Below are 25,637 nucleotides of genomic sequence, written 5' to 3'. Positions count from 1 at the left end.
AATCAGTGTTAGTGTAATGATTAATTAGTGATTAGTGAGTTATTAATAGGATAGTTGTTGTTTTTTAAATCAGAATTATTGAGAGAGGAGGAGGACTCAAAAAAATATGATATGAGTGATTCTTGTGATGATACATCCTCCTTAGAATCAGAACCTCCTTATATTTGTCAATATTTCTAACGACCCGGATATGAGTTATTTGTTAGATGATGAATGCTTTTTACCCCAAACTCAAGCTAACGAGCGAAATGATGGATTTTATCAACGACGCTAACGACCAAATTGATGGATTTTAACAGCCACAACCAGAAGATAAAGTTATGGGTACTCAGGTATGTCTCAAATTTATTTAATGTAGCTTGAATTGTTCAATAAATTTGCCAAACAGAAAATTTCAGGAACAAATTTCGGCTAGGTCATAGTAGTTCAGTTGCCTATTCTGTAGAAAAAGTAACCGGACTTTTCTGTATGTGCAGTTCGGTTACTTATTTCAGCAGACGCAGGTAACCGAACTCTATTTTAATGGAGGTTTTTGAGAGTTCGGTTATCTGTTTCCAGAAAACGTAACCGAACTATTTTTATAGAGTATACAGTTAGTAGTTCGGTATACTAATTTTGTTGGCAAGATCGCAAATTAATTTTATAAAATAACTAACTGAACTTTGGAGTTCGGTTTAGTCGAGTGTACTAATTTTGTTGCCGAACTTCTGAGAAGAAAATCGGTCATTCCAAGTTCGGCAAGATCACAAAAATTTTCACGAAATTAGATAACCGAACTATTTGTTCGACAAGGTCGATAAAATTTTGACATTGCCGAACATGTAAGTGTTTCTTGTTTGTGATTGGTATTGACATTGTGTTATTTCTCGTAGGTTGCATGTGATCCAATCCCAATAGAAAATCAACCTTCCCTAGTTTATATTTTGTACGATGACACATCCCATCACTACATGAATGACTTGGTATTCAAAGATGCGGTAGAGACAAAGAGTTGGGATAAACAACATGCAGAAAAAGACATGTGCATATTAGTTTTGAATGGGAGAGAAAGCCAATACACATGTAGATTTTTTTATAATCGGTCTGAGTTGAGCTATGTGAATCGGCGATCGACTCAACCCCATTTTTTCATCGTTCTTACATTTTCAAGGTCAACACAGCACTAATTCAGGTGTTTCCTCTTCATATTTCAATGATTGGTGCTTCGTTTTCATCATCTGGTTAATATTAGGGATTTTTTTTGTAATAATTTTTGTTCTTTTGGTGGTTAAATATGGTTTTTGAGGAAAAAGTTGATGGTTCTGAAATAGATCCACCGATACTGGATCTTTCGAAAAAATTTAGTAGTCATCCTTCTGTTAATCTGATTGATGAACATGACAATGATAGATATGAATCTTGGTATTTTTCTCTAATTGGTAGGCTTGATCTTATTCGTCTTAAATTTCCAGAAGCAGTGTCTATTTTGAAAAAACAATGGAGCTTAAAGGGTCAATGTCAGATGCTTCCACTGGGTAAAGGTTTTTTTACTATCAAACTAGATAATGTTGAAGATAAGACTTATATCAAATATGGAAGATGGGAAGTTCTTGATCAAGTTCTTAATCTTAGGAACTGGATCCCTAATTTTAGATCACAAAATCAGCGTACCTCTAAAGCAATGGTTTTGGTTCAATTTTCTGGTTTAAGCTTGGAATATTAGGATGAAAAAACTTTATTCACAATTAGCAGAGCAATTGGGAATCCAATCAGGGTTGATGCATCTACCTTAAATTACCAAAGTGGTTTTTATGCTAAAGTTCTTAATGAAGTGGATTTGGCAAAACAAATTCCTAATAAGCTATGGATCATCACCAGATATGGAGCTTTCTCTCATGGGGTAATGCTCACAAACTTACCTAAATTTTGCAGTAAGTGTAATATTATTGGACACTTATCAACTGAATGCAGATTCAACAAACAAATCCCTACTGGAGTTAATGTCAACAACACTCCTACCCATCCAAAAAAAACTTAATGGAAATGTTTCTCCTAATTCATTGAACATTTTAACCCCAAATATTTCATCTTCAACTTTGCAAAATTCTGAGATACCACAACCTCCATTGCCACCAAAAACAGTTACCTCAGGGGATCCTCCTCCAACTGTTGCAGAGACATTACTTGTGGTTCCTCCCACTTTGGAGATTTTGGTTACTTCCCAACAGGTAGATACTGCTACTAATCCTACTTCTGGTATTCCTTTAAGTCCCAACAAATATGAAATTCTTCAAGATAATAATGATGAGGATTCTAGCTCTGAAGATGGTGAAATCAAGGAGGTTGGTGCTTCAAGTTTATTGGAATTTGGTACTATTCCTCGGCATGTTACTATTGTTCCTAATATTGAATGCTCTATACCGCGTGTTACTAATATTGGAGAGACTAGTAAGGTGGCCGGAGTTTCTAAGAAAAAACCTCCTCCAAAGCCTACTAAAACTATTGTCACTAGGAAAGGCGGTAGAGAAGTACTAAAACATGTGGTTCAAAAAGGGGGTTTCTCTCCTCCTTATCTCCCCCCTCCTTTTAAATGAAAGTAATCTTTTGGAATATCAGAGGCCTTAAAAGACAAAAGGCCAAATATAAACTTTATTCTTTAGTTAATTCAAATAATTCTTCTCTTGTTTGGGTTATAGAGCCTAAAATTAAATTTAAGAAGAATATTATTAAACTTCCTGGTATGAATCATAAGATTATTCACAATGCCTCTGATGCTAATAGTAAAGTAATATCTGGTTGTTTTGGAACTGCTCTATTAGTTCTTCTTATGTTATTGCCTCTTCAAACCAATGTATTAATGTTGAAATTGGTGGAGTTTTGGTCACTGGTGTCCATGCTAATTCTTACACTGTTAATAGAAGGGAGTTGTGGCAAAATTTATGTGATATTAGTTTATTAAACAAATCTTGGCTTCTATTGGGTGATTTCAACTCTGTTTTATCTGTGGACGAGAAGAAAGGTGGTAGAAGTCCTCTTTATTCTGCAATGAGTGATTTTCAGGATTGTATATATTTCTGTGGTCTTTTACAAGCTCCAAAAAGTGGCCTTGATTTCTCTTGGTGTAATGGCAGAGATGGTTCTAAAAGAATTCTTTGTAACTTGGATAAAGCCTTCTTTAACTTGAAATGGTTAGATACTTTTAATGGATGGCATTATCATGTGGGTGCTAGAGGGATTTCTTACCATGCTTATCTCATTGATTCTGATGTTGTCATTCCTAGAGCTGTTAATATTCTCTTTAGATTCTAGAAGATGTGGCTTTCCCATCCTTCCTTTATGCAAGTTGTTATAAATTCTTGGAATGAAGAGTTAGTTGGTAATCCTATCTTTATTTTCATGAATAAACTAAAAAGACTCAAAAATATCTTAAAGATTTGGAACTGGGAGGTGTTTGGTGATGTGAAAGTTAATCTTACAACTATTGAGGACAAAGTTGTAGCAACCACTTTGGAACCAGATAATGATCCTTCTGATATTACTCTGTTAAAAAAACTAGTAATTGCTAGAGGTGAATATGATGTTGTAGATAATAATTATCATACTTTCCTAAGGGATAAAGCTAGAGTAAATTGGATTAAAGAGGGGGACATTAATTCCAGTTTCTTTCATATAAGTATTAAGTTGAGACAACAACAGAATTCCATTGCTGAAATTGAAGATAGCTCTGGTAACATCATTACTGATCAACATGGTATTGCAAATGTTTTAATTGACTATTTCAGTAAAACATTTGAGTATCAACCTGTTCAAATTAATGATTCTATCTTTGATGTTGTTCCTCATATTATTACTGAAGATGATAACACCTTTTTAGAGGGTATTCCTGATGCAGATGAAATCAAAAAGAAAGTTTTTTATCTTAACCAAGATGGTGCTCCACGTCCAGATGGATTTACTGTTTTTTTTTACTGGGCAGCTTGGGATATCATCAACAACAATTTGGTGGAGGCTATCCAATTTTGTTGGTAGAACACCATAATTCCTAGTGGTATGAATTCAAATTTCCTTGTTTTGATTCCTAAAATTAGAAGTGCAAAAAGTGCTCAAAGTTTCAGGCCTATAGGTTTGAGTAATTTCTGTTTTAAGATTATCACTAAGATTTTTACCCTTAGGCTTAGTAACTTCATGCATAAAATTATATCTCACCAGTAATGTGCCTTCATTAAAGATAGGAATATTCATGAACAAGTTCTTCTTGCTTCTGAATTAGTAAATGAAATGTCTACTACTAGAAGAGAGGGTAATTTGAGTCTTAAACTGGATATCTCACAAGCATATGATACTATCAATTGGGAATTTATGTATATATCTATGAAGAAACTTGGTTTATCTGCTAAATTTTGTAACTGGATTTTGGTGCTTCTTAAATCTTCAAATATCTCTATTATGCTAAATGGTGGCCCAATTGGTTTTTTGGCATTGGTAGAGGGCTCAAGCAAGGTGATCCCCTTTCTCCCATTTTTTTTATAATTGTTGAAGATGTCCTTAGTAGAAACATTCAGAAAATGGTCACTGAGAAGAAAATTCAACCAATGGTGATTAGGAATGGCATTCATCCTACCCATTTGAGATCTTTACTTGTTGATTATCAAGCTGCTTCTGGTCAAGTGATTAATGCTGCTAAAAGTAAATGTTTTGTCAATGGAACTTCTGATTTAATAAAGAGACGGATTGCTGAGTTCTTCCATATGGACCTATCTTATTTCCTAGATAGATATTTAGGTGTTATGCTGGTACAGGGTAAAATTAAATTTATTCATTTATTGTACCTAGTGGAGTATATGCAATCCAGACTCACTGCTTGGAGTGCTAAATTTCTAAATTTCCAGGCCAGACTTACTTTAGTTAAACATGTCCTTTGCAGCATTCCTATATATAATATGTCTATTTATAAACGGCGAAAAAAAGTTATTGCTGCCTGTGAAAGAATCATTAGGAATTATCTGTGGTCAGGGAATGCTGAGGAGCAAAAATGTGTCACTTTAAAATGGGATAAAGTTTGTTCCCCTGTGGAGGAAGGTGGCCTTGGTATAAGGAAGCTTGAAGACATGAACAAAGCCTTATTGATGAAGTTCCTATGGAAAATGTTAAACTCTCAAGATGAATGGGCTAGGTTCTTTCTTGTTAAATATGAAGACAAATAAGGTAATTGGATATCTTACTACAAAAAATCCTCTGTTTGGCCTAGGATCAAATGGGTCATCAAAGACTTCCAAGAAAACACTAGATGGCTTGTTGGTAATGGAGAAAAAAATTCTGTTTGGAGGGACAGTTGGATTTATGAGGAACCAATTATAAAGTTATTTCCTGATCATCCTTTTATTCTCTTACATCCTAATCTAAAAGTTAACCAATTAATAGCAGATGTTCAATGGTGTATTCCAGAAGATTTACTTCAATTCTTTTATGTTGCTCAATTACCAGTGATAAAATCAGGTTATTTGTTGATTTGGACAAATTCTCACTCAGATTGCTTTACTGTCTCTGATGCAGTAAAGAAAATCAGAAAGCCCATGCCTAAGCTCCACTGGTACAAAAAGATATTGAATGTTGTTGTTCTTCCCTCTGTATCAGCTAATGTTTGGAAAATCACAAGGGAAATTTGTCCTACTGATGAAAATTTGATAAAGAAGGGTTTTCAGTTTACTTCTAGATGCTTCATATGTCATCATGGGGAAGACTCAAGAACCGTATTCTCTGGCACTGCAACTTTAGTAAAAATTTATAGAGCTGGTTGGGAGGTATTTTCCATTTTCTTAACCCTTTATCTTTTGAAGATGTATTGAAACTTTGCAAGCATGATAGTCCCATCATCAAAGACCTCTGGATTGTTTGTTCTTATACTCTTATGACTGAATTATGTCTCTTAAGAAATTAGATTTTTTATGATGATGAAAAACCTGACCTTGTCAAGATGAAGAATAAGATAAAGAAGATGGCACATGACTGTGAATGTAGAATGAAAGGGACCATGCGGGACTCTGACACTGAAGTATTCATTATGCAGTATTTTTTGATTCAGCCCAGGAACTTGAGAAGGTTTAGAATTATTGAAATTTTATTCTATCTTCCTAGTGGTGAGGACATTCTTCTATGTTGTGATGGTGCCTCTAGAGGCAATCCTGGTACTGCTGGTTATGGCTTTATTGCCAGAAATCAATATGGGGATTTTGTGATTGCTGAATCTGGAGGTCTTGGGGTGACTACCAACTATATTGCAGAGTTTTATGCAAGCATTAGAGCTATAGAATGGGCCATTGAACATCAGATATACAAGATTATTCTCCAAATCAGATTGTGAGGCTTGTATAACATCTCTAATACACCAAAAGATTCCTTGGTTCTTAATGGCTAGATGGCAAAGAGTTCATGATAAATTTCTGTCAGTTTCTTACAGGCATGTTTATAGGGAAATCATTTTTTCTGATGACCACTTTGCAAAGAAGGGTGCTTACCTCTTTAAGGGACAAACTATCACTTATGAAGACAAACCAAGTAGCTTGGCTAGATTGGAATGGCCTGACCAGCCATATTAAAGATTGTTTAGCTTATGTCTTTTTGTTTGTATATGTTTTTGTTGTTTTCCCTTTCTTTCTTTCTTTCTTTTTGGGGTATGTAATCTTGAATGCTTTTTTGATTAATAAAGTTTAGTTTTTGGAAAAAAAAGAAAAAAAAAGGGAGAGAAAGCCAATCTCGCTTTGAAATGGTTTGTGAGAGAAGCGGTGATTCCGAGAAAAGCCACAAGAGGAAGGGTTATGTTTATAAAGGAAAGATAAATAGGAAGAACAAAACTTTCTCAAAGAAGATTAAATGCTCATTCAAGCTAACATTTATTTACAATAAAGATTTGGATGGATGGGTTCTCTACAGGGTTATGGAAGGTCGTCATAACCACCCTCGTACGAAGCATCTTGAAGGACATTTCATGGCGGAAAAGCTAACTCCTCAAGAGATGGACAAGGTAGCTAAAACGAGGACAATGAGTATTTCACCGTTTCAAATGCTCCAAACACTAAAGGAGGATAACAAGGATAACCACTCATCTTTTTCCACCATTTACAATGCAATTGAGACAATTAGAAAGAAGGAATGGAGAGATAGACAAGTGATGCAACAATTATTTTTTTTGGCCAAAGAGAAAGACTACGCGGTTCAAAAGGATGTGGATTTGGACGGAGAGATAACACAACTCTTCATTGCGCATCCGACGAGTGTTCACACAAGATGCAGAGTGTCAATACACATCATGATAGCTCACCTAAGCCTTTAGACTATCATTAGCTGTGAGCCTACAATTTATATACATCCCTTATTTTATTTGTGCAAAGCACAGAGAAATTGTGATTATGACAAATGCACATTACCCATGAAACTAACCATTAAAAAATTCAAAAATGTTTTTGGACTTACAATCTCCAATCTGGCATAGAGCACTAACAACTGGTTGGACACAGATTTCCAAAACCAATGGGGGCAAGTTGGCTCAATGCTTTCATGAAGTTCTAATAATGGATTGCACTTATAAGATGAACAAGTACGAGATGCCACTGTTGAATATTGTTGGGCGTACTCCGGCGAAGTCACCATTTACTGTGGCGTTTTGTTTCTTAAGGGATGGGCAAGAACCTAGTTACATTTGGGCACTACAACAAGTTAAGGCAATCTTCCGAGATGATGATATTCCCGGGATTATAGTGACCGACAATGAAGTCTCATTGATGAATGCAATAGAGGAAGTGTTCCCATTAGCACATAATATGCTTTGTATGGTACAATTTGATGAATAGGTGCAAGCCAATAATTTTTCCACCCAAGAAAAAAGAATATGATGAGATTAAGAATCTATCGGAAGATGAACGAGCGGATGCAAAAGAGGAAGTTGAAAAATAATACGAACTAAATTACGCTAAATGGGTTGCTTTCAGCGGTGAATGGGAGTCATTATGTTGGCCTCTTACCGAGGAAGAATATCATCTAAATCTTGCGGAGTTTATCGCCCATTGGGATACTCCCGATTATCCCGATGTTGTATCGTATGTTATTCGACAATGGTTGGAACCGCAAAAAGAGAGGTTTGTTTATGCCTGTACCAACCAATATAAACACTTGGGAAATCAAGCGACAATTTTGGTTGAGTCGGCTCACCACCGATTGAAGAAAAATCTATTTGGATGTGCTGATAATTTCGTAACCGTGTGGAATGCTATGGAAAATTACTTCAAGCGCGACTTTGATAGAATTAAAGAGAAGTCCGAAAAAAGCCGTATATTCATAATGACCGGAAATATGCTAATCACCAATTGTTCAAGGGAATCCATTACAATGTATCTAGACAATGTATAAAGTTGTTGATTATAGAATCGAGTTGATTGATAAGTGGCAAACCAAGCGGGATGAGGTGTGTGTTTGTAACATGAAGAAGTCTATGGGTCTCCACTGTCGCCATATGATAACCAACTACGAGCATGGCGTAATCCCTTTAAGCGACATTGATCCATTTTTGAAGCATCTAAGTTTCATCCCTCCTCAAAATGGAGAAGAAGCCGGAGAAGAGTTTGGTGATAACGAAATGGGGAGAACTGTAATATAGATGTATCGGGGCATGAAAAAACTCCAAAAAAAATTTTTTTGGGATGACATGAGGATAATCATATATCCACAAAATTCGGAGAATGTTCATGAACCGGAAAAAGACAAACACAAAGGTAGGCCAAGCAAAAAAGAAACTAAAAAACAACCAAGAGAATATGCAAAGGTGTTAGATAAGAAGAAAAGTGAGCAAACCGAAAATACTAGAGATCCTTCGCACCATGAGCACACCGCGGCAAAGTACTTGGATCAATCCAAGAAACGGGGTAGGAGTATTGAGGAGAAAGGCGAAACAAGTGAGTGAGATTTTAAGAAAAAAGGTCTGATATGTACATCACCACCAAGCCAACCATCGACGTGAAGCTTAAGGCTCCAAATAAAGACTATTTGAATGAGATACCTCTATACATTAGAGAATACGTTATATCCACCGAGACGTTCATCCGGATGGTAATTGTGGTTTTCATGTTGTTGTACAATAACCAGAGCCATTCACATGGTGCCAAGCTATATGGTGGGTGTGCAATCACTCATGTAAGGCAACGGTTGTTGGGGAAACTAAAAGAGAATCCGACTTTTTACAAGACAATGTTGAGCGATGGGATGCTAGTCTAAACGAGCAATTTTTTAAGTATCAAAGTCGTCTTCACGGGGGCAATCCGGTCACAACGGATTATTGGATGAGCATGTCAATATGCGGAGACCTAATCGCCAAGGCATCCAATTGTGTGGTACATTATTTCTCTAAATATGCTAGTTTCACATTCACCCTCAAAACAACCGTGTGTGTCGATCAAATTAAACGAAGGAGATTAGTGATTGCACTGATTAACAATAACCACTTTATAGGCCTCTGGTTAGAAGACGATTGTCCATTGCCTCCGATATCCAGAACCTCTTATTGGCCTGGATTTAACCCCGACATAATGTTGAGTTGGTATGTTATGTATGAGCATAACATGGAGACGTGGAAAGCTTAGAAGAAGTCGGACGAAATTGTACATGAAGTTCAAATTGTTCTTGAGGATGATTAAATGACACATGTAATAGTACTAAGTATGCTTATGAATCAAATACTATGTTTTTTGAAGTGTAATATTATTTATTGGGTTAATTATAGTATTTTTTTGAGTTCACAGAGAATAGTTCAGTTACAAAGTAGGAAAACAGAGATTGCCGAACTACACGTTTGGCAACCTGCTAAATCTGCACCGTAACCGAACAGCTTGTTCGACAACCTAGTCAAATTTCACAGGTTGCCGAACTTAAGTTTTTCTATGAAATTTTTGGATATGTTTCAACTTCTAAATTTGAGTTTACGGATAGAAGTTCGGTTACGAACTAAAACTACAGGACGTTGCCGAACTATATAGGAAGTTACTAAAAAACTCAATTAAAAGATTAAAAAACATGGTTTACATAACATTTAATATCCAAAACGAGCTACGAAAAAGTCTTTAAGGATGCGGAAATGATCTTCATATTTGAAATTCTTTCTTTTCCATCTCCGCCATTCATTTTTTGATGTTGAAATGATGTCCTCGAATGTCTCACCCCTAAGTCGATATCGCCTTATAATCCGAAATAAAGCCATAAATTCCACAACTCTATCTCTAACCTTTCCAAATCGAATGAACAAAGCTAGATGGTCACGGTTACGAGGGTTTGTTGTGTTGGAGCATAATTTCTCATGAATTTTCCCCCAATAACTTTTACTCTACCATTCATTCTTCTTTCTTCGCCCCTCTTTGGATAGTACAGTACGTAGTTTCTGCAAAGAGAAAGATCTTCCTCTATAGTAAATTTAGGACTAGCAACTGCTATTTCTATGAGATTTTATGACAAAAAGTTAACTATGAGATAGATATATATACCATGGAGGTGTATAACAACTATATTTTCAAAAAAAAAAAGTCGTTACTCGATATTTGTGTCAGATAAAGAGCATTGTAATTTAAAATTTAGTAGTTCGGTTACCAGAAAATTTTTGCGAGCAAAATGAAATATAGAGTTCAGTTACCAGTTGAAATTATGAGGTAACCGAACTGTGTTTTGAAGCCTTAAACCTTAACTAAACATATAAATGATACACAAACCACTCTAAAACAAACTTAAGACTGCAATTTTGTGATTTCTGCATCAGGAGAATGAGTTTTTAAAGTTGTGGAAAAAGCAGTATTTGAGTATATAGAGAATAGTTCGACAACCTCTTTAAATATAGCCAGCAAACCGAACTTCAGAGTTCGGTTACCAGGTGAAATTGTGAGGTAACCGAACTATGCTTTGAAGCCACAAACCCAAACTAAACATACAAATGATAAACAAACCACTCTAAAACAAACTTAAGAGTGCATATTTGTGAATTATGTATAAAGAGGATGAGTTTTTCAACTTGTGGACAAAGCAAAATTTTAGTCCACAAAGAATAGTTCGGCAATCTTTGAAAATGTTGCGAGCAAACCGAACTTTAGAGTTCGGTTCTTTGGTGATTTGAAGAGGTAACCGAACGATTCTCTGTAGCCTCAAACTGAAGAAGGCCTTGGACTTCAGCCTACATGGCAAAGTTCGGAAACCTACGAAAATGTTGCGTGGTAACCAAAAAATTTTGTTCGGTAACCTGTCAAATCTTACAGGTAACTGAAACCAAACTTCGACAACCTGGTAAGTTTTAGTAGGTCACCGAACTTTGTGTTCGGTGACCTGTATTTTGTCAAAGGTTGCCGAACAGTACGTTCGATTCTCTGCCAAAAAATTTACACCCTGTAGTGTTGATTGAAGAGTTGTTGGACTCTATTTATAAAACAAACATAAAATTCAAACACAAACCCAATTAAAACAAATATAAAAGTGTTATACATACCAAACTACGAAACTCCAACATCTAATTGTTTAAAACACACAAACATACGAAATCCATAACTAAAATGTTTTTTGAAACTACAACCATACGAAATCACTGACGACCACTACGACGAACGGGTTATTTAGTTTTTGGTACTTACATTTTGTCCAACATTAGTGTTTGGTCTAACATTTGTCCAACTTAGGGTTTGGTACTTGAAAATAACGTTGACCTGTGTTGACTGTGTTTGACAAAACATTCAATTAATTCAATTTCTTAATGAAAGTCAATATTTAACACAGTTAACATAGATCAACGTTATTCTCAAGTACCAAATCTTAAGTTGGACAAATGTTAGACCAAACATTAATGTTGGACAAAATGGAAGTATCAAAAGCCAAATAACCCACGACGAACCCTTTTACTTCCTTTTATTAGGATTATTTATAATCTTAATTAGGGTGAAGACAGATTAGTCTTCTCTAATCTTTAAGACAGCCCTTAAAAGCGTAGGGTAGATGTTCATATCACTTAGTAGTCTCCCTCCAAAATGGAATAGTGCCCAAGAAAACGGTCCTTATATTCGTCTAGTGGTATGGACTTAATTGGTCTCAGCCCATCATAAGCCCAATATCGACTTTAACAACCAAAAAGAAACAAAAACTTCCCCTTAAAAACACTAAGCCAATAAGATCCATTTAGGTTTTCGTCTTTAATCTCTCCCTCTCTCTCTTCTTTCTCTCGGTGCAGTCTCCATTTACTGAAGCTCTGATAGACAAGAGCTGAATCTTCGTGAAGATGGCTTTGGCCTTCGATGATTATGGGAGGCCATTCATAATCTTGAGAGAACAAGAACAGAAAAGTAGGTTAAAAGGTTTAGATGCGCAGAAATCTAACATTGCTGCTGGTAAAGCTATTGCACGTATACTAAGAACTTCTCTTGGTCCTAAAGGCATGGATAAAATCATGCAATCTCCAGATGGAGATATCACAATCAGTTAATATCAATCTCTCTCTGGAACTTACTTGATCTACTTTCTTTTACTTCGAATAAAGATCTAGGGTTTTACTCAGATTTGTGATCTTTGAACTAGGGTTTGATAACATTTATGCTTAATATGGTTTTGTTTTGAGTAAGAAGTATGTTATATTGTTTCGGTTTGCTTCAAGGTATTGAAGTATTGTTAAGTCGCGTCTGAAGCTATATCTTGACGCCTCACCTTGGTCCTTTCCCCATATAATCTTGCTAGTATCCCAGGAGAAAGGAAGTGAAAAGATCCACTGATTCGCTGTGAAGTTTAGGGTAGGATTGTTATGAAGTAGATTTTTATTTCTCTACCTGGGTTACCAAGTACGAAATGAGTTTTGAAACTTGCGTTTTGTGGTTTTAAGATGTATAGGATATGTTGCTTAGCAGATTTTCATTTTATACTTTAGAATATATGCTGACATGGACCAAACATCTGACTAGAAGAGTTGCTTAGCAAAGTTGCGGAGCTCAGATTTTTTAGTAGTAGAACATTGGCATACCTTAGCTTCTCAAAATTCTGTACTTATTGTGTTTGTTGTGTTTAACATTGATGTATAATGAGTTATTAGTAGGTTGTTTATGATCATTTTATCAGGGAGTTGTGCCCTATTGTTGTATCTAATAGTTGTCTTGTCCCTTATTATGTGCTTGTGTTTTACATATAGTACCGAAGTTTATAGATCTCTTGAGTTTTGAGTTATTGTACGTGCATTTACTAAGATACGAGTTTTTGAAACTTGGGTTTTCTAAGATCTGGCTGCAGCAGTTGCTCAATGAAGTGCCTGAGTTGGTAGGTTTTGATATTAGGATAGTTGTCAGTGCACCTTAGCTTCCCTACCCTTACATCAATTGGGGAAAGTTGCTTCACAATCTTGCAGTCTCTTATTGTCTTGTTTTTAATAGTGAGGTAATTACTGATTAATTTTTTTTTGTTACTGTTATAGCAAATGATGGAGCTACAATCTTGCAAATGATGGACGTTGACAATCAAATAGCAAAACTGATGGTTGAATTATCCCAGAGTCAGGACTATGAAATTGGTGATGGAACAACTGGAGTTGTCGTTATGGCTGGTGCACTTTTGGAACAAGCTGAAAAGTTACTAGAGCGTGGTATTCATCCTGTTAGGGTTGCAGAAGGTTATGAGATGGCATCTAAAGTTGCTGTTGAGCATTTGGAACATATATCTCACAAGTTTACTTTTGGTGCTAACAACATTGAACCTTTGGTGCAGACTTGCATGACTACCTTATCATCGAAAATGTAGGCTATAATTTATTAATGAGACACTAGATTTTCTTGCTAGTGGGGGTTACTGTTTTTTTCATCTTAGCTTAATTATTAACTACTCGACAATGTTCTGCAGTGTCAATCGCTGCAAAGGAAGTTTAGCCGAGATTGCTGTTAAAGCAGTTTTGGCTGTTGCAGATCTGGAAAGGAAGGATGTCAATTTAGACTTGATTAAAATAGAGGGGAAGGTAGGGGGGATGCTGGAAGACACTGAGCTAATTTATGGAATTATAGTTGATAAGGATATGAGCCATCCCCAGATGCCAAAACAAATTCAAGATGCACACATTGCTATCTTGACTTGCCCGTTTGAGCCTCCAAAACCCAAGACTAAGCATAAGGTTGACATTGACACGGTTGAGAAGTTCGAAACTTTGCGTCTACAGGAGAAGAAATACTTTGATGATATGGTCCAAAAATGCAAGGTACAGTTGTGAATCAGGTCGTATTTAGTGTTACTTGATATGTAGGTTAAGGAAATTAACTACTGCAATGTATCCTTTCATTTATTCCAACATCCGTGTTAAATGATTTTCAGGATGTTGGTGCAACACTAGTTATCTGCCAATGGGGTTTTGATGATGAGGCAAATCATTTATTGATGAATCGGAACTTGCCTGCTGTTAGATGGGTTGGTGGAGTAGAACTAGAGCTCATTGCAATAGCTACAGGTTATCATGAACTCATCTTATTAAAGATTTGTAAGCGAATCTATCCTTCGCACTTACTTATATATGGCATGTTGTCTTTGTCTGTATAGGTGGAAGGATTGTGCCAAGGTTCCAAGAGTTAACAACTGAAAAATTGGGGAAGGTACTCATTCTAGTACTACTCTGTAGTTCGTTCAATGAAACAATACTTAGTTTTTACTCTTTAGATTTTTCTTTACATGGATCTGTTGCGAAAATAGTGAAGATCTGCTGTAGTTTTTTCAGTTGGAGGAATTCTGATATGTTACCATTTTTATTCATTTAGGCTGGGTTAGTTAGAGAGAAATCCTTTGGTACAACCAAAGATCGAATGCTCTACATTGAGCAGTGTGCGAATTCGAGGGCGGTCACTATCTTCATCCGCGGTGGTAGGTCTTTTTGCTTCCCTTTTCTTTCCGTTTTCAAATCTTGCTGATTAAGTGGTATTTAACTGTTGATTATGATGAATCTGCTCAAATCACATCTATTTTTCTTGTGTAATCTCATTTTGTCTCTGGATCTATTATTTATTTATTAAAGCACATGAAACAGTAAGCTGTAACGTTTGACTCAAGAAATATAATCTGACCAATATCCGTGAGCTGAAGTTTCTCTGGTAAAATCATAGCATCTTTAATTGTATGACTGCTTACTATTTCTTTGATTTTCATCTGTTCTCTACATAGTTTTTTCTTGAGGCCCCCAAACTGTCGCCTGACCTCACGGACTGTCGGGTGGAACTTTTTAGTGTTTTGAGTAACTTTGACATCCAGTGTTCCGCAGCTACTTAACATCAATTCACTCTCCAGTTTCTTGTTTATTTGATAGAAGCGAACTGCACTAACACATTCAGAGAGGTAGTTTAGTTTTTAATTTCTGAAGCAATGAATTAAAATTTATGAAGAGAGCAACCATTTGGTTAGGAGGGGCAATTGGCTTTTTTACTGCATCACTTTACTTAATAAACATTGCCAAGATCCACATTTGGGAGTACATTACAATGTAAACAAAAACATTGAAAAATCTGATATTAGGTGTCTCATGATTCTTCAGGTAACAAAATGATGATAGAGGAGACGAAACGTAGCATTCATGACGCTCTATGTGTGGCGAGGAATCTAATTCGCAACAACTCAATTGTATACGGTGGTGGATCAGCAGAGATATCCTGCTCTGTTGCAGTAGAGGCAGCTGCGGATAAGTATCCTGGAGTTGAGCAGGTACAAGACTGTTGTTCCTTTGGTTTTTCTTACTTTCTACATTTCAAATTTTGCTCCCTTTGCTGTTTCTAAATGTCATGAACATCTTCAAGGACCCTCTAATTCCTGAATCAATGATGAGAAATAAAAAATTCATAAGTTATTGTGCATGAGAGTACGCATGTAACCTATGGTACAGTAGGACACCAGGACTTAAAAAGGGAGACTGTAATGTTGTTCACTCACTTGGTTTACGAATGTTCAAAGACACAACTAGTTTTGAGAATAACTGCCAACCCAACTATTCTAGGACTGTTTTAACTCCTCACGATGTGTAATCTGTGATTTTGGTGGGTGAGCCAAAGGGAGACCTTAATGTTCACTGGCTTGGTTTACGACACTGTAGCTCTGAGAATGACTGCCAACCCCACTATTCTAGGGCTGTGTTAACTCCTCATGATGCGTATTCTGTGATTTTGTGGGTGAGCCGAAGGCCACTCTCATGGAAGGGAGATTCTCCACCTCCTTGGGAGAGAATGAATGCATAACGTTAGGTTTTCTTTTTTACTTGCAGTATGCTATAAGGGCATTTGCAGATGCTTTGGATGCTGTCCCCATGGCATTGGCAGAGAATAGTGGACTCCAACCCATTGAAACTCTTACTTCAGTCAAATCTCAGCAGATCAAGGTAAAATTCTATCATTTTCTCTTATCTTGTTTTATTAGTGTAAATGAAATGATATGGACTGTATAACATATCTGGATGGTCGATGTAGGAGAACAACCCATGCTGCGGGATAGACTGCAATGATGTCGGAACAAATGACATGCGCGAACAGAATGTTTTTGAGACACTGATTGGTAAGCAACAACAGCTCTTACTTGCCACCCAGGTTGTCAAGATGATTCTGAAGATTGATGATGTCATTAGCCCGTCAGAGTATTGATTTATCAATCTCTATTATAGATCTCCAACCATAGCTTGCGTTACCTTAGATAACTTTTTGTGGGAGATAGAATTCATGAGTTTTCAACTTCACACAACTCTGTTACTAATAGATTTTGATGAGAACCACTCCTTACAGGCTTTTCTTCATTATGCCCATTGTTAGGTTTTTGAGTTGTTTATTAGTTGTAGAAGTACTTAATATGGCTTTGTGTGCCGTGGAATGTTAACTTCCGATTTTGTGGTTTTTAGCCCTTTTCTATTTGTAACTATTCTCTCTTGAGAGTTTCCACGTCTGCTTTTAAACCTTTCATTGAACACCGAGAAACTTAAGTTTAGGTTGTGCCAAGTATAAGCTGTAGAAACTTTCATCTTAGGCATAACACTCCTTGCGAAGTATTGGCTGCTCTTACATATAAAAAGGAAACCCCATTTTTTCACTAACAAAATCAAGATTTACACAAATAATTAACTCATTTCATCTCATAGTATTTACTACAATACCTGCAAACATGAAACACAAACACATACGCTCATTTCATCTCAACTAATCAGACATTTTGCAAGGCCCAGTTTGATCCAAGTTTGACCAGCACATACATTGCAACTAACCAGAACCCATAGTAAATACTTCTGTAAGGCTCAGTTTGATCCAGATTTGACCAGCACATACATTGCAACTAACCAGAACCCATAGCAAATACTTTTGTAAGGATCAGTTTGATCCAAATTTGACCAGCACATACATGGCATGTTGACATGGGAAATCCCTTGGCTGCCAATGCAAGTTTTGTGAACAACTGTAGAAACTTTCTTGGAAGTTTTGTTTGTAACCTCGTACATATTCCGAAATTGTGCAGGAATAGAGAAAAACATCCCCATATTCTGCTTCATCTTCTCAGTTAGCTTGCAACCAGTGCACTCCTCTTAGCATACAAACCCAGGACCAACTAAGTGTGCATTTTGGCCATCTTAGTCACATGCTTGTCTCAGATTTTGCTGCACACGGCATTGAAGGACTGAGAGAAGTTGTGTTGATGTGCTCACATGCAGCCTCATGTGAGAGCCAAGATCTTGCTCAGTAATTTGGGTCTGGTTCCATAATGGATCTATTTAATGGAACTTCCATTAAGTAGTTGTATGCGTCAACATTTAGCGCACCTATATGCATCTAAAAATTTAGCAACAAAGATTAGTGAAAACCAACGAGCTTAATAACATGACAGCATTCCAGATTGAATTAGTTAGTTTCGACCTCTGAAACCATTGGTTAAATTGTTACTTTCCTGAAACCATTGGTTTTGAAGTTTTAAATAGGTGCCTGGCCATTAAAAAATAGGAAAGGTTAGTCAAATAACTGTTCAACAAGCTGTAAAAGAAAATATAAAAGAAGTTCCATTACCTAAAACAGTATATATGTTATTTGCTTGTAGGGGCAATTTTTGCAACAGATTCAACAAGGGTCTTTACACAAATGTCTATCCTTTTATACGCCAGTTTGCCTCCGTCTCATTTCTCTGGCTTCAAATCTTCCGAAAAAGTACGCCAGTTTGTCTCCATCTCATTTCTCTAAAGGGAAAATTAAGCGCAGCCCAAAAAAAATAATATTCTTATTGTCAGGCCCAAGATTATTTAGTTTCCGTGGGATCCATAATTATATGAAATTTTGAAAAATATCTACATAACGGGTTATGCATCCTAATTTTTCAGGGTATAATTGGCAACGCAACTTGGATATAACATATCTAAAAAACCGTGTCTTGGAATTTTACAAATTTTATATCGTTGGAAAGCTTTTTAAGAGAGCTACTCAACGAGTACAAACAACAATACCAAATTTAAGTTTTTTTATGAAAAAATCCGAGGCGATTATTCTTTTAAGCAAAATTTCGAAAATTTGGTACATAACCATTATGAAGCCACCAAAAACGATGCATAACACATTATGCAGACACAACAAAAGATGCATAAAAGTTATGCAACCATATTTTGGTTCATGCATCTATTAATTTATGCATAACATGTTACACATCCATTTCCTTGGATGCATAAAAATTATGCATCATTTTTTTTAATTCAGTGCTTACAAAAATATGGTTGCATAATGCTTTATGCATCCACTTTCTCCAATGCATAACATGTTATGCAGATATTATTGTAGGTGCATAACAAGTTATGCAACCTTTTTTTTGTTGGTTTCAATACTAACAAAAAAGTAGCTGCATAACGTGTTATGAAACCATTCTCTGAACTGCATAACAAGTTGTGCAACAAGTTATGCAACTATTATTGTAGGTGCATGACAAGTTATGCAGCCTTTTTCTTTGTTGGCTTCAATACTAACAAAAATGTTGCTACATAACGTGTTATGCAACCATTTTCGGGACTGCTTAACAAGTTATTTAACAAATTTTGTAAATGCATAACAGGTTATGAACATTTTCTTACCGCATAATAGGTTAACAGAAGTCAATGGTAATTGGTAAAGCCAATCACCAAGTGGTCTGGTGGTTGGCATGCTCCCTCTAACTGTGGAGGTAGGGGTTCGAGCACTGTAATTGTTGAAATCCACTCCAATTTAAGGAGTTTGGACGTAGTCAAGGGATCACTAATCTAGGGCATCAAAAAAAAAAAGGAAAAAGGTAACTGCTTTAAAATGTACATGTTATTTTAGTTAATTAGAATCCCAAAATGTTTATTATATAACAAATAAAGTAGGTTTTTACTAATGTGTCATGTTATAATATTTCAATTTTCACTTTATGCTGGCCACGTATCAATGCGTGACATACATTTGTATGCGTGTAGATAGGTGCTAAAATATAACGATAACACAATAATTTGGTCATACGTAAAACCGAAAGAAGGACACAGTAATTATGGTGTTCGTCTCCATTTCTTTGTCTTTACCCCAGCTCTTCAACAATCAAATCGAAAGCTTTACACTTTGGGTTGTCCAGAACGAAGAAGAAATGGGTTGTTTAGATCTTAGTTCACAAGGTTATGGAGTTATGAATGTTTTTGGCAGATCTTTATTTTCTACTGGTTTTTTAAGTATAGGTTTGAGTTTTTATTATTTTTTCCCTATCCGAGAATCTTTCTTCTCTACCGACATTGAAGGAAACTCTATTTTTCTGGTTGATTGATCATGCTCTATTTTTATCAAATTTATTCAAATAGATAGTGTTTCACGATACAAATCACTGCTTTTGAAAAATCTAAATGTGGGTTTTAAAATTAATTGAAGTACAATTGTTTTATCCTAATATGATTGATCTTACAAAAAATGGAAAATTGGAAAACTGATTTTAATTTCTGATTGATTGATGATTATCAATTTAATGGAGATTTTAAAAGATTTAAACGGTAAAATTCATTGTTTGGTCGTAGTTTATTAAGATTGATTATCTCAAATTGCATCTCAACTTCATGAAACTGGAAAAAGAGAAAAACTGAAATTTTTTCGTGGGACAAACATAATTTTAAAAAAATATAGGTGTGTGAGAAATTTATCCCCCCAAAATGGGGAGGCGCATAAAGATTTCCGCTCGTGGGTTTGCGGGTGATTTTTTTTTGGAAAATGGGTGTGTTTGTACTTTGTATCCTATTAAAATAGTGTACGTGTGAACCGCACAAGCTATTTGATATCGGTAAATGTGGGTTTATTGTGGAAACCCACATGGCTTATTTTGGAAGCCAGAACAGGTATATTGTGGAAGCCAAAACGGGTTTATTGTGGAAACCCACATGACTTATTGTGGGAGCCAAAACGGATTTATTGTGGAAACCCACACGGTTTATTGTGGAAGCCAAAATGGGTTTATTGTGGAAACCCACATGGCTTATTGTGGGAGCCAAAACGGGTTTATTGTGGAAACCCGTGGGTTTATTGAGAAAACCCACATGGCTTATTGAGGAAGCCCAAACGGGACTTATTGAGGAAGCCGGTGGTTTATTAAAGAAACCAAACGTGGATTTATCGAGAAAACCCACATGGCTTATTATGGAAGCCCATACGGTTTATCGTGGAAACCGGTGGGTTTATTGAGGAAACCCACATGGCTTAATATATAAGCCGAGTTGATAGGTATTGTAAACACCTACTTTTATATCTAGTATTTATGCTTTCTTTGCGAGTTTTCTTGTAAATTATGTATTTTATATTTGAACTTGAGTTATTAGGTGGAATGGAGTGGTTTAGAGCAAAAGAAGAAGTAAGGGTTCATTTTGAGCAAGAAGGGCAATTTGGTCATTCTGCAAACGAGTGATATTCGTAGCCAGTCAAGGACTGGGGACAATCTACGTCACTAATACTAGTTCAGAAAATAATGGGGCACCCTAGTTTGGTGGCCTCTATCCAAGATATGGGTGCCTAGATTCATCCTGGGTGTCTTATTCAGAGCTGGGGTGCATATATCCACAATCATTACTACACAAGACCTGAAATTCAGAGTCTATCCTATCATTGGTTTCACCCAGAGATGAATTTGAGAGAGATTGAGAAGGAAAATCAGAGAGAAGGGTTTTACTTGAGTTTGTTACAGGAAGCTGTTGCTAAAGAAGAATTCGAAGATGAGAGGCTAAACAGATCAGTGGAAGAATTAGGGTTTTAGGTTGAATTCAGGAAGAAGAACCAAAGTCTGATGTACTGAATCTTGAGGATTTGGTGAAGATAAATGGAGATTTAGGGATGGTCATGGAAGTTAGGGTTTCGTGAATCTGAAGAAATGTTATGGGTCTGTTTGAATTGAGTTTCACCTGGTGCTGATGAAGTTGGTAATGGGTTTGAATCAGTTGAACGAGAAGATTGCAGTTAGGCAAGAAATAATTCTTCAAATGCAGTTGGAGATAAATACAAATGGGTTTTGTGGTGTTCTAAAATTGAGTCTAGTGCTGTCAGGAAGATGGGATTGTTTGCTAATTGTTGTTGGCTGCAAGCTGTGATTGAGCTACTGAGTTTGCGCAGTTCAAGTTGTGTTGGTGGTTATTGCAATAGCTACAGATGCAGGACAAGGAAGAATTTGAAGCAGATTACAATTGCAGAGGTGGAATTGCTGCCAGGGATGTGTAATTAAGCTGAATAGTGCAGCAACTGGTTCAATGATGTGTTGCAGGGTTGATTCAGGTGCAAGTGAAACCGCAGTTGGAAATGGAATGGTTTGGTTGCAGCTGCAGTTCAGTGAGGTGCTCATGGGAGTGAAGAGAAGCTGAAAATTGTATGACTGCAGGTGATGACGGGTTGAGCCACAACTGATGCTGCCAACTGTTGGCAGTGAAGAATTTGAGGAGATGAGGTTGAGCAGTACAAATAGAATTGGAGGATAAGAACTTCTGCTGTAATAGACTAGCTAGTGCTGTTGTAGATGGGAAGATGGTGATTCAGGTGGTATGACTGAGATGGAGAATGGGAAACGAAGTGCAGAATGGTTTGTGGAGCAGCTGCAAATGCTAATGATTCCAGATGGTGATTGTGCCTGGATATGTTGTGCTTGAATGAGATTGCAGGTGTTGGAAGGAATGGCGAGAAGTGTTGGTGAACTGCGGAGAGATTGAGGAGAGTTGCAGCTGTTGCAGGGAGCTTAAGTCTGCTGTGACAGTGCGGTCGAGACGAGAAGCTGAAATTGGTCCGTGTATGAATTGCAGAGGATAGATGGCTCAGGTGGTGGCGCTGAAGGCTAAGCAGAAGTGGAAGATTCTGTTGCTGTCATGCTATGTAGCTGCTATTGAAGCAACAGGGGAGCTGAGAAAATTGAAAGCATGGAGTCGGTGGTGATGTGTGAAGGCTTAGAAGAGAAGTTGGTTGCAGCTGAGTTGCAGTCATGTAACATATGAGAGGAAGCCGTGTTTGCTGCCGCAGATATTGGCATTACAGGATCAGCTGGAAGAATGAATGAGTTATGAGCAGGTCTGAATTGCATTGGTGTTAACCTGAGAAAGGGGTATGAGATCTGGTGCAAGTGAAGATGAATTTTGTTAAGTGGCCGCTGTAGCTCAAGAAGAAATGTTTGTCAAGGGTTGGTTGGTATGTGATGCAGTGGGGTTGATATGAACTCAAATTACAGATAGGTGCAGCCGCAGATGATACAAGGCAATGAATCTGCAGATGTCAGAGAAGGCATGAACTGGAAGCTACAGCTACAAACTGGTTGAGATGGGACATGGTACTGGAGCTACATGAAGTTGCGTTTTTGTGATGGCAATTGAATGAAGACTTGAGACTGAAATAGCGTGACATGAACTAAAATGCAGAGTTGGTGGTTAGGTTGCGGCAATTGTGACGATTTAGGATGGAGACTGACATGGGTTTTGCAGTCAGTTAGATGGAAGTAGAGTTGGCGGATGAACTGGTGTTGCTGTTGGAAGACAGATAAGAATGGGTTTGGTGTGGTGCTGTAAGTTACAGGGATTCGAAGCTGCAGAATAAAGTTAAAGCAGGATGTTGCCATGGGTTGTAATGATTTTGATTCAATCTGAGGTGGTGCGGTGACTGGTACACGATGTGTGAGTAATCAACGGAACTGGTGGTGATATGCATAGAAGCAATGATACAGTTGAGGCATTGCAGGCTGTCTGGTGGGTGTTTAGAGTGGCAGGAAATACTCAGCGGAGAAAGTGACAGCAACGAGGCTGAAGTACTGGAGTATGTATGAGTTACAGGGAAGTGTGGCTGAATTATGACAAGTATATGAAGGTCTGCAAGCTAACTAGTGCTTGTAAAGATGCAAAAGGTCATGGAAATGTGAGGTTTTAACTGATGCAGAAGTGAAGTGTATACTGCTGTGTCTGATTTGGATGAATGAATGTATGGCGTTGAAATTTACAGGGAAGTTACAGAGTGCATGAACAAGACTGCAGAAACAGTGCGGAAACGCAGTAAGAATTGTGAGCTGGTGGTACCAGTTTTGGTTATCATATTTCTGAATCGAAAGTGGGGATCATAATATTTCAGTGAATCGCGAAGGCGGTATGTGTTGGATGCATGATTCGGCCGCGGCATATATGAGTTTGGAGCTACGCTTTTGGGTACGTTTTCGCAAGAACAGGTAATTGGCTTGCATGGTATTTTGTGAATGTTTGAACTGCAGAAAAGTAGAGTTCAGGTGCTGGAAGGATACAATTTCTTGACGACAGTTTCTGATTATTCAGGTGGCCAGAGAAAATTTTCCGGTGACCGGATCCCGACAACAGTGACCGGATTCCGGTGATGACGTCAGCAATCCGACGACCCAGTTTTGGACCCAGGATTTCCAGAAGAGATGTTTTAACTCATGGGCTTCGTGGACCACTTGAAGATGGACTTTGAGAAGTATCTTTTTGAGAGAAGAGCTATAAAAAGAAAAACTCTAGTCTATACATTATCTCTTCTTCTAATTTCGTTTTCTAGGTTTAGAGACATGAAACTTCTTTTCCTTCTTGTTATGAACTCCTATGCTATGAGTACCTAGTTTTATTAATGGTTTGAGGAATAAGTTGGATTTTCAAATATGGGTTTTTATGCAATGAATTAGTTTTGTCTCCATATTATCGTTTATGATTCACCATTAATATTGTTACATGATTTGAATGTTTGTTTGGTTGAGTCTAAAATCAATCGATTTTGTTTTCATCTATATTGCTAGATTAGGATTTATTATACGTAAAAGTGATAGATTCCTAATTACAAGTAGCATGATAGAGATTATTGCTTGTAGTGATACATCCTAGTAGTCAGAAGTGAGTCATAACCTTTGTTAAATCGGATTAGTGCTTTTACACGTTCGATTGCTTTGATTGTCCTGATTTCATAGAACTTATTGCATCTAGGGAATTAAACTTGATTAGTGCTTTTACACGTTAGGTTGTTCTCTAAGATAGAATTCATATTCTCATCTTTTAATGTGTTTGTTGATGAAAATAGGAGATTTGCGGGATATACTTGCGATCAAGGTATCCTAGGGCCTTTGATAAAGAGAGATTAAATATCAATTCTAGTTATTGTTAGAAAGCATGTGAGTGAAAGAAAACGAAATCCTTAATCAATATCTTTGCATCCTCGATTGCGTGTTTACTTTTTATTGTTTTGCTTTTATTTAATTTTAGTTTATAAAAATCAGAAAACCCCTCCATTGGTATTTATAGGAAACTGGAACAATTTGACAACCTTAGTCCTCTCTGTGGGAACGATCCTTTCTTGCCCTTGCTATATTTATATTTTGAGTAGTCAGAAAGTGTAATTTATTTTTGACGCATACGACAGCAATCAAATTTTGGCGCCGTTGCCGGGGAGGCAGCGGTTGTCATTTGTTTTTGATTTCTAATTGTTGTTTTTAGTCTTTTTTTTTTTTAATCTTTTTTTTTCTGGGTTTTAACCTTGTTTTGAGAACTCTTGTTTCAGGTACCAATTACCATGAACGGAGCATATTGAAACAATGGGTACGGTTTTCAACCTCAACAAAATTATGACGGGAGACTAGTTGTACTCCTATTCATATTTATTCGAGTTTGGTAGATGAGATGCAACAATTTATGGTGGGCATGGAGTCAGTTTGTAGACAACCAAGCGTGGAACCAATTTCGTCGACCGAATATGCTAATAGTATGTTTGGCCCAATTTCTGATCGTAGTTATGATCATTCACCCATTCAAAGGGAAGATAATTGGCCTAGCAATACTGAAGTAAGTGATTCTACTTTTTCCTTGTCGAATGAGCTTTACCAACAAATGGAACACTACTTTCAAAATTTGGATGGATCACTTCAAGAGCTTCAAAAAGGTGTTTCCATTTTAAGACAAGGCATTGAAAAATACAAAGAGGACATGCAAAATTCTGCGAAAGACCAATCTTTGGGAAGTGGTAGCCAATCTTATGTCAACTATGATAGTGACGATGACTATGAAAGTACAACTCTTGAACCAATTTATGGTGACATCCCCGAGGAGTGTACAATGGAGTCTTTTTGCGATCAAGGTGAAGATGAAAAGGAATATGATGACACTAGTGCAGCTTACTCAAGCATTGATCTTAATAATGATC

General features: G+C 36.8%; 1 protein-coding gene and 1 long non-coding RNA gene across 2 annotated transcripts; both read left to right on the top strand.

Moving 5' to 3' along the window:
* The first annotated feature begins 12,165 nt into the window (after positions 1-12,165).
* Positions 12,166-16,916, top strand: LOC113276505 (T-complex protein 1 subunit epsilon-like). The gene is made up of 9 exons (XM_026526115.1): positions 12,166-12,467; positions 13,445-13,763; positions 13,867-14,215; positions 14,329-14,461; positions 14,551-14,603; positions 14,766-14,868; positions 15,533-15,699; positions 16,253-16,366; positions 16,455-16,916. Exons 1-9 carry the CDS (start codon positions 12,269-12,271, stop codon positions 16,623-16,625), a joined length of 1,608 nt encoding a protein of 535 aa, XP_026381900.1. The 5' UTR covers positions 12,166-12,268; the 3' UTR covers positions 16,626-16,916.
* A 4,189-nt stretch (positions 16,917-21,105) lies between these two features.
* Positions 21,106-24,102, top strand: LOC113276504. Its single transcript, XR_003324407.1, has 2 exons — positions 21,106-23,667; positions 23,771-24,102. It is a non-coding gene; the product is annotated as an uncharacterized LOC113276504 (long non-coding RNA).
* Positions 24,103-25,637: the final 1,535 nt, after the last annotated feature.

This window comes from Papaver somniferum, chromosome 4, assembly GCF_003573695.1.
Source record: "Papaver somniferum cultivar HN1 chromosome 4, ASM357369v1, whole genome shotgun sequence".
NCBI classification, from domain to species: Eukaryota; Viridiplantae; Streptophyta; class Magnoliopsida; order Ranunculales; family Papaveraceae; genus Papaver; species Papaver somniferum.
This window is presented reverse-complemented; position numbering and strand designations above follow the sequence as displayed.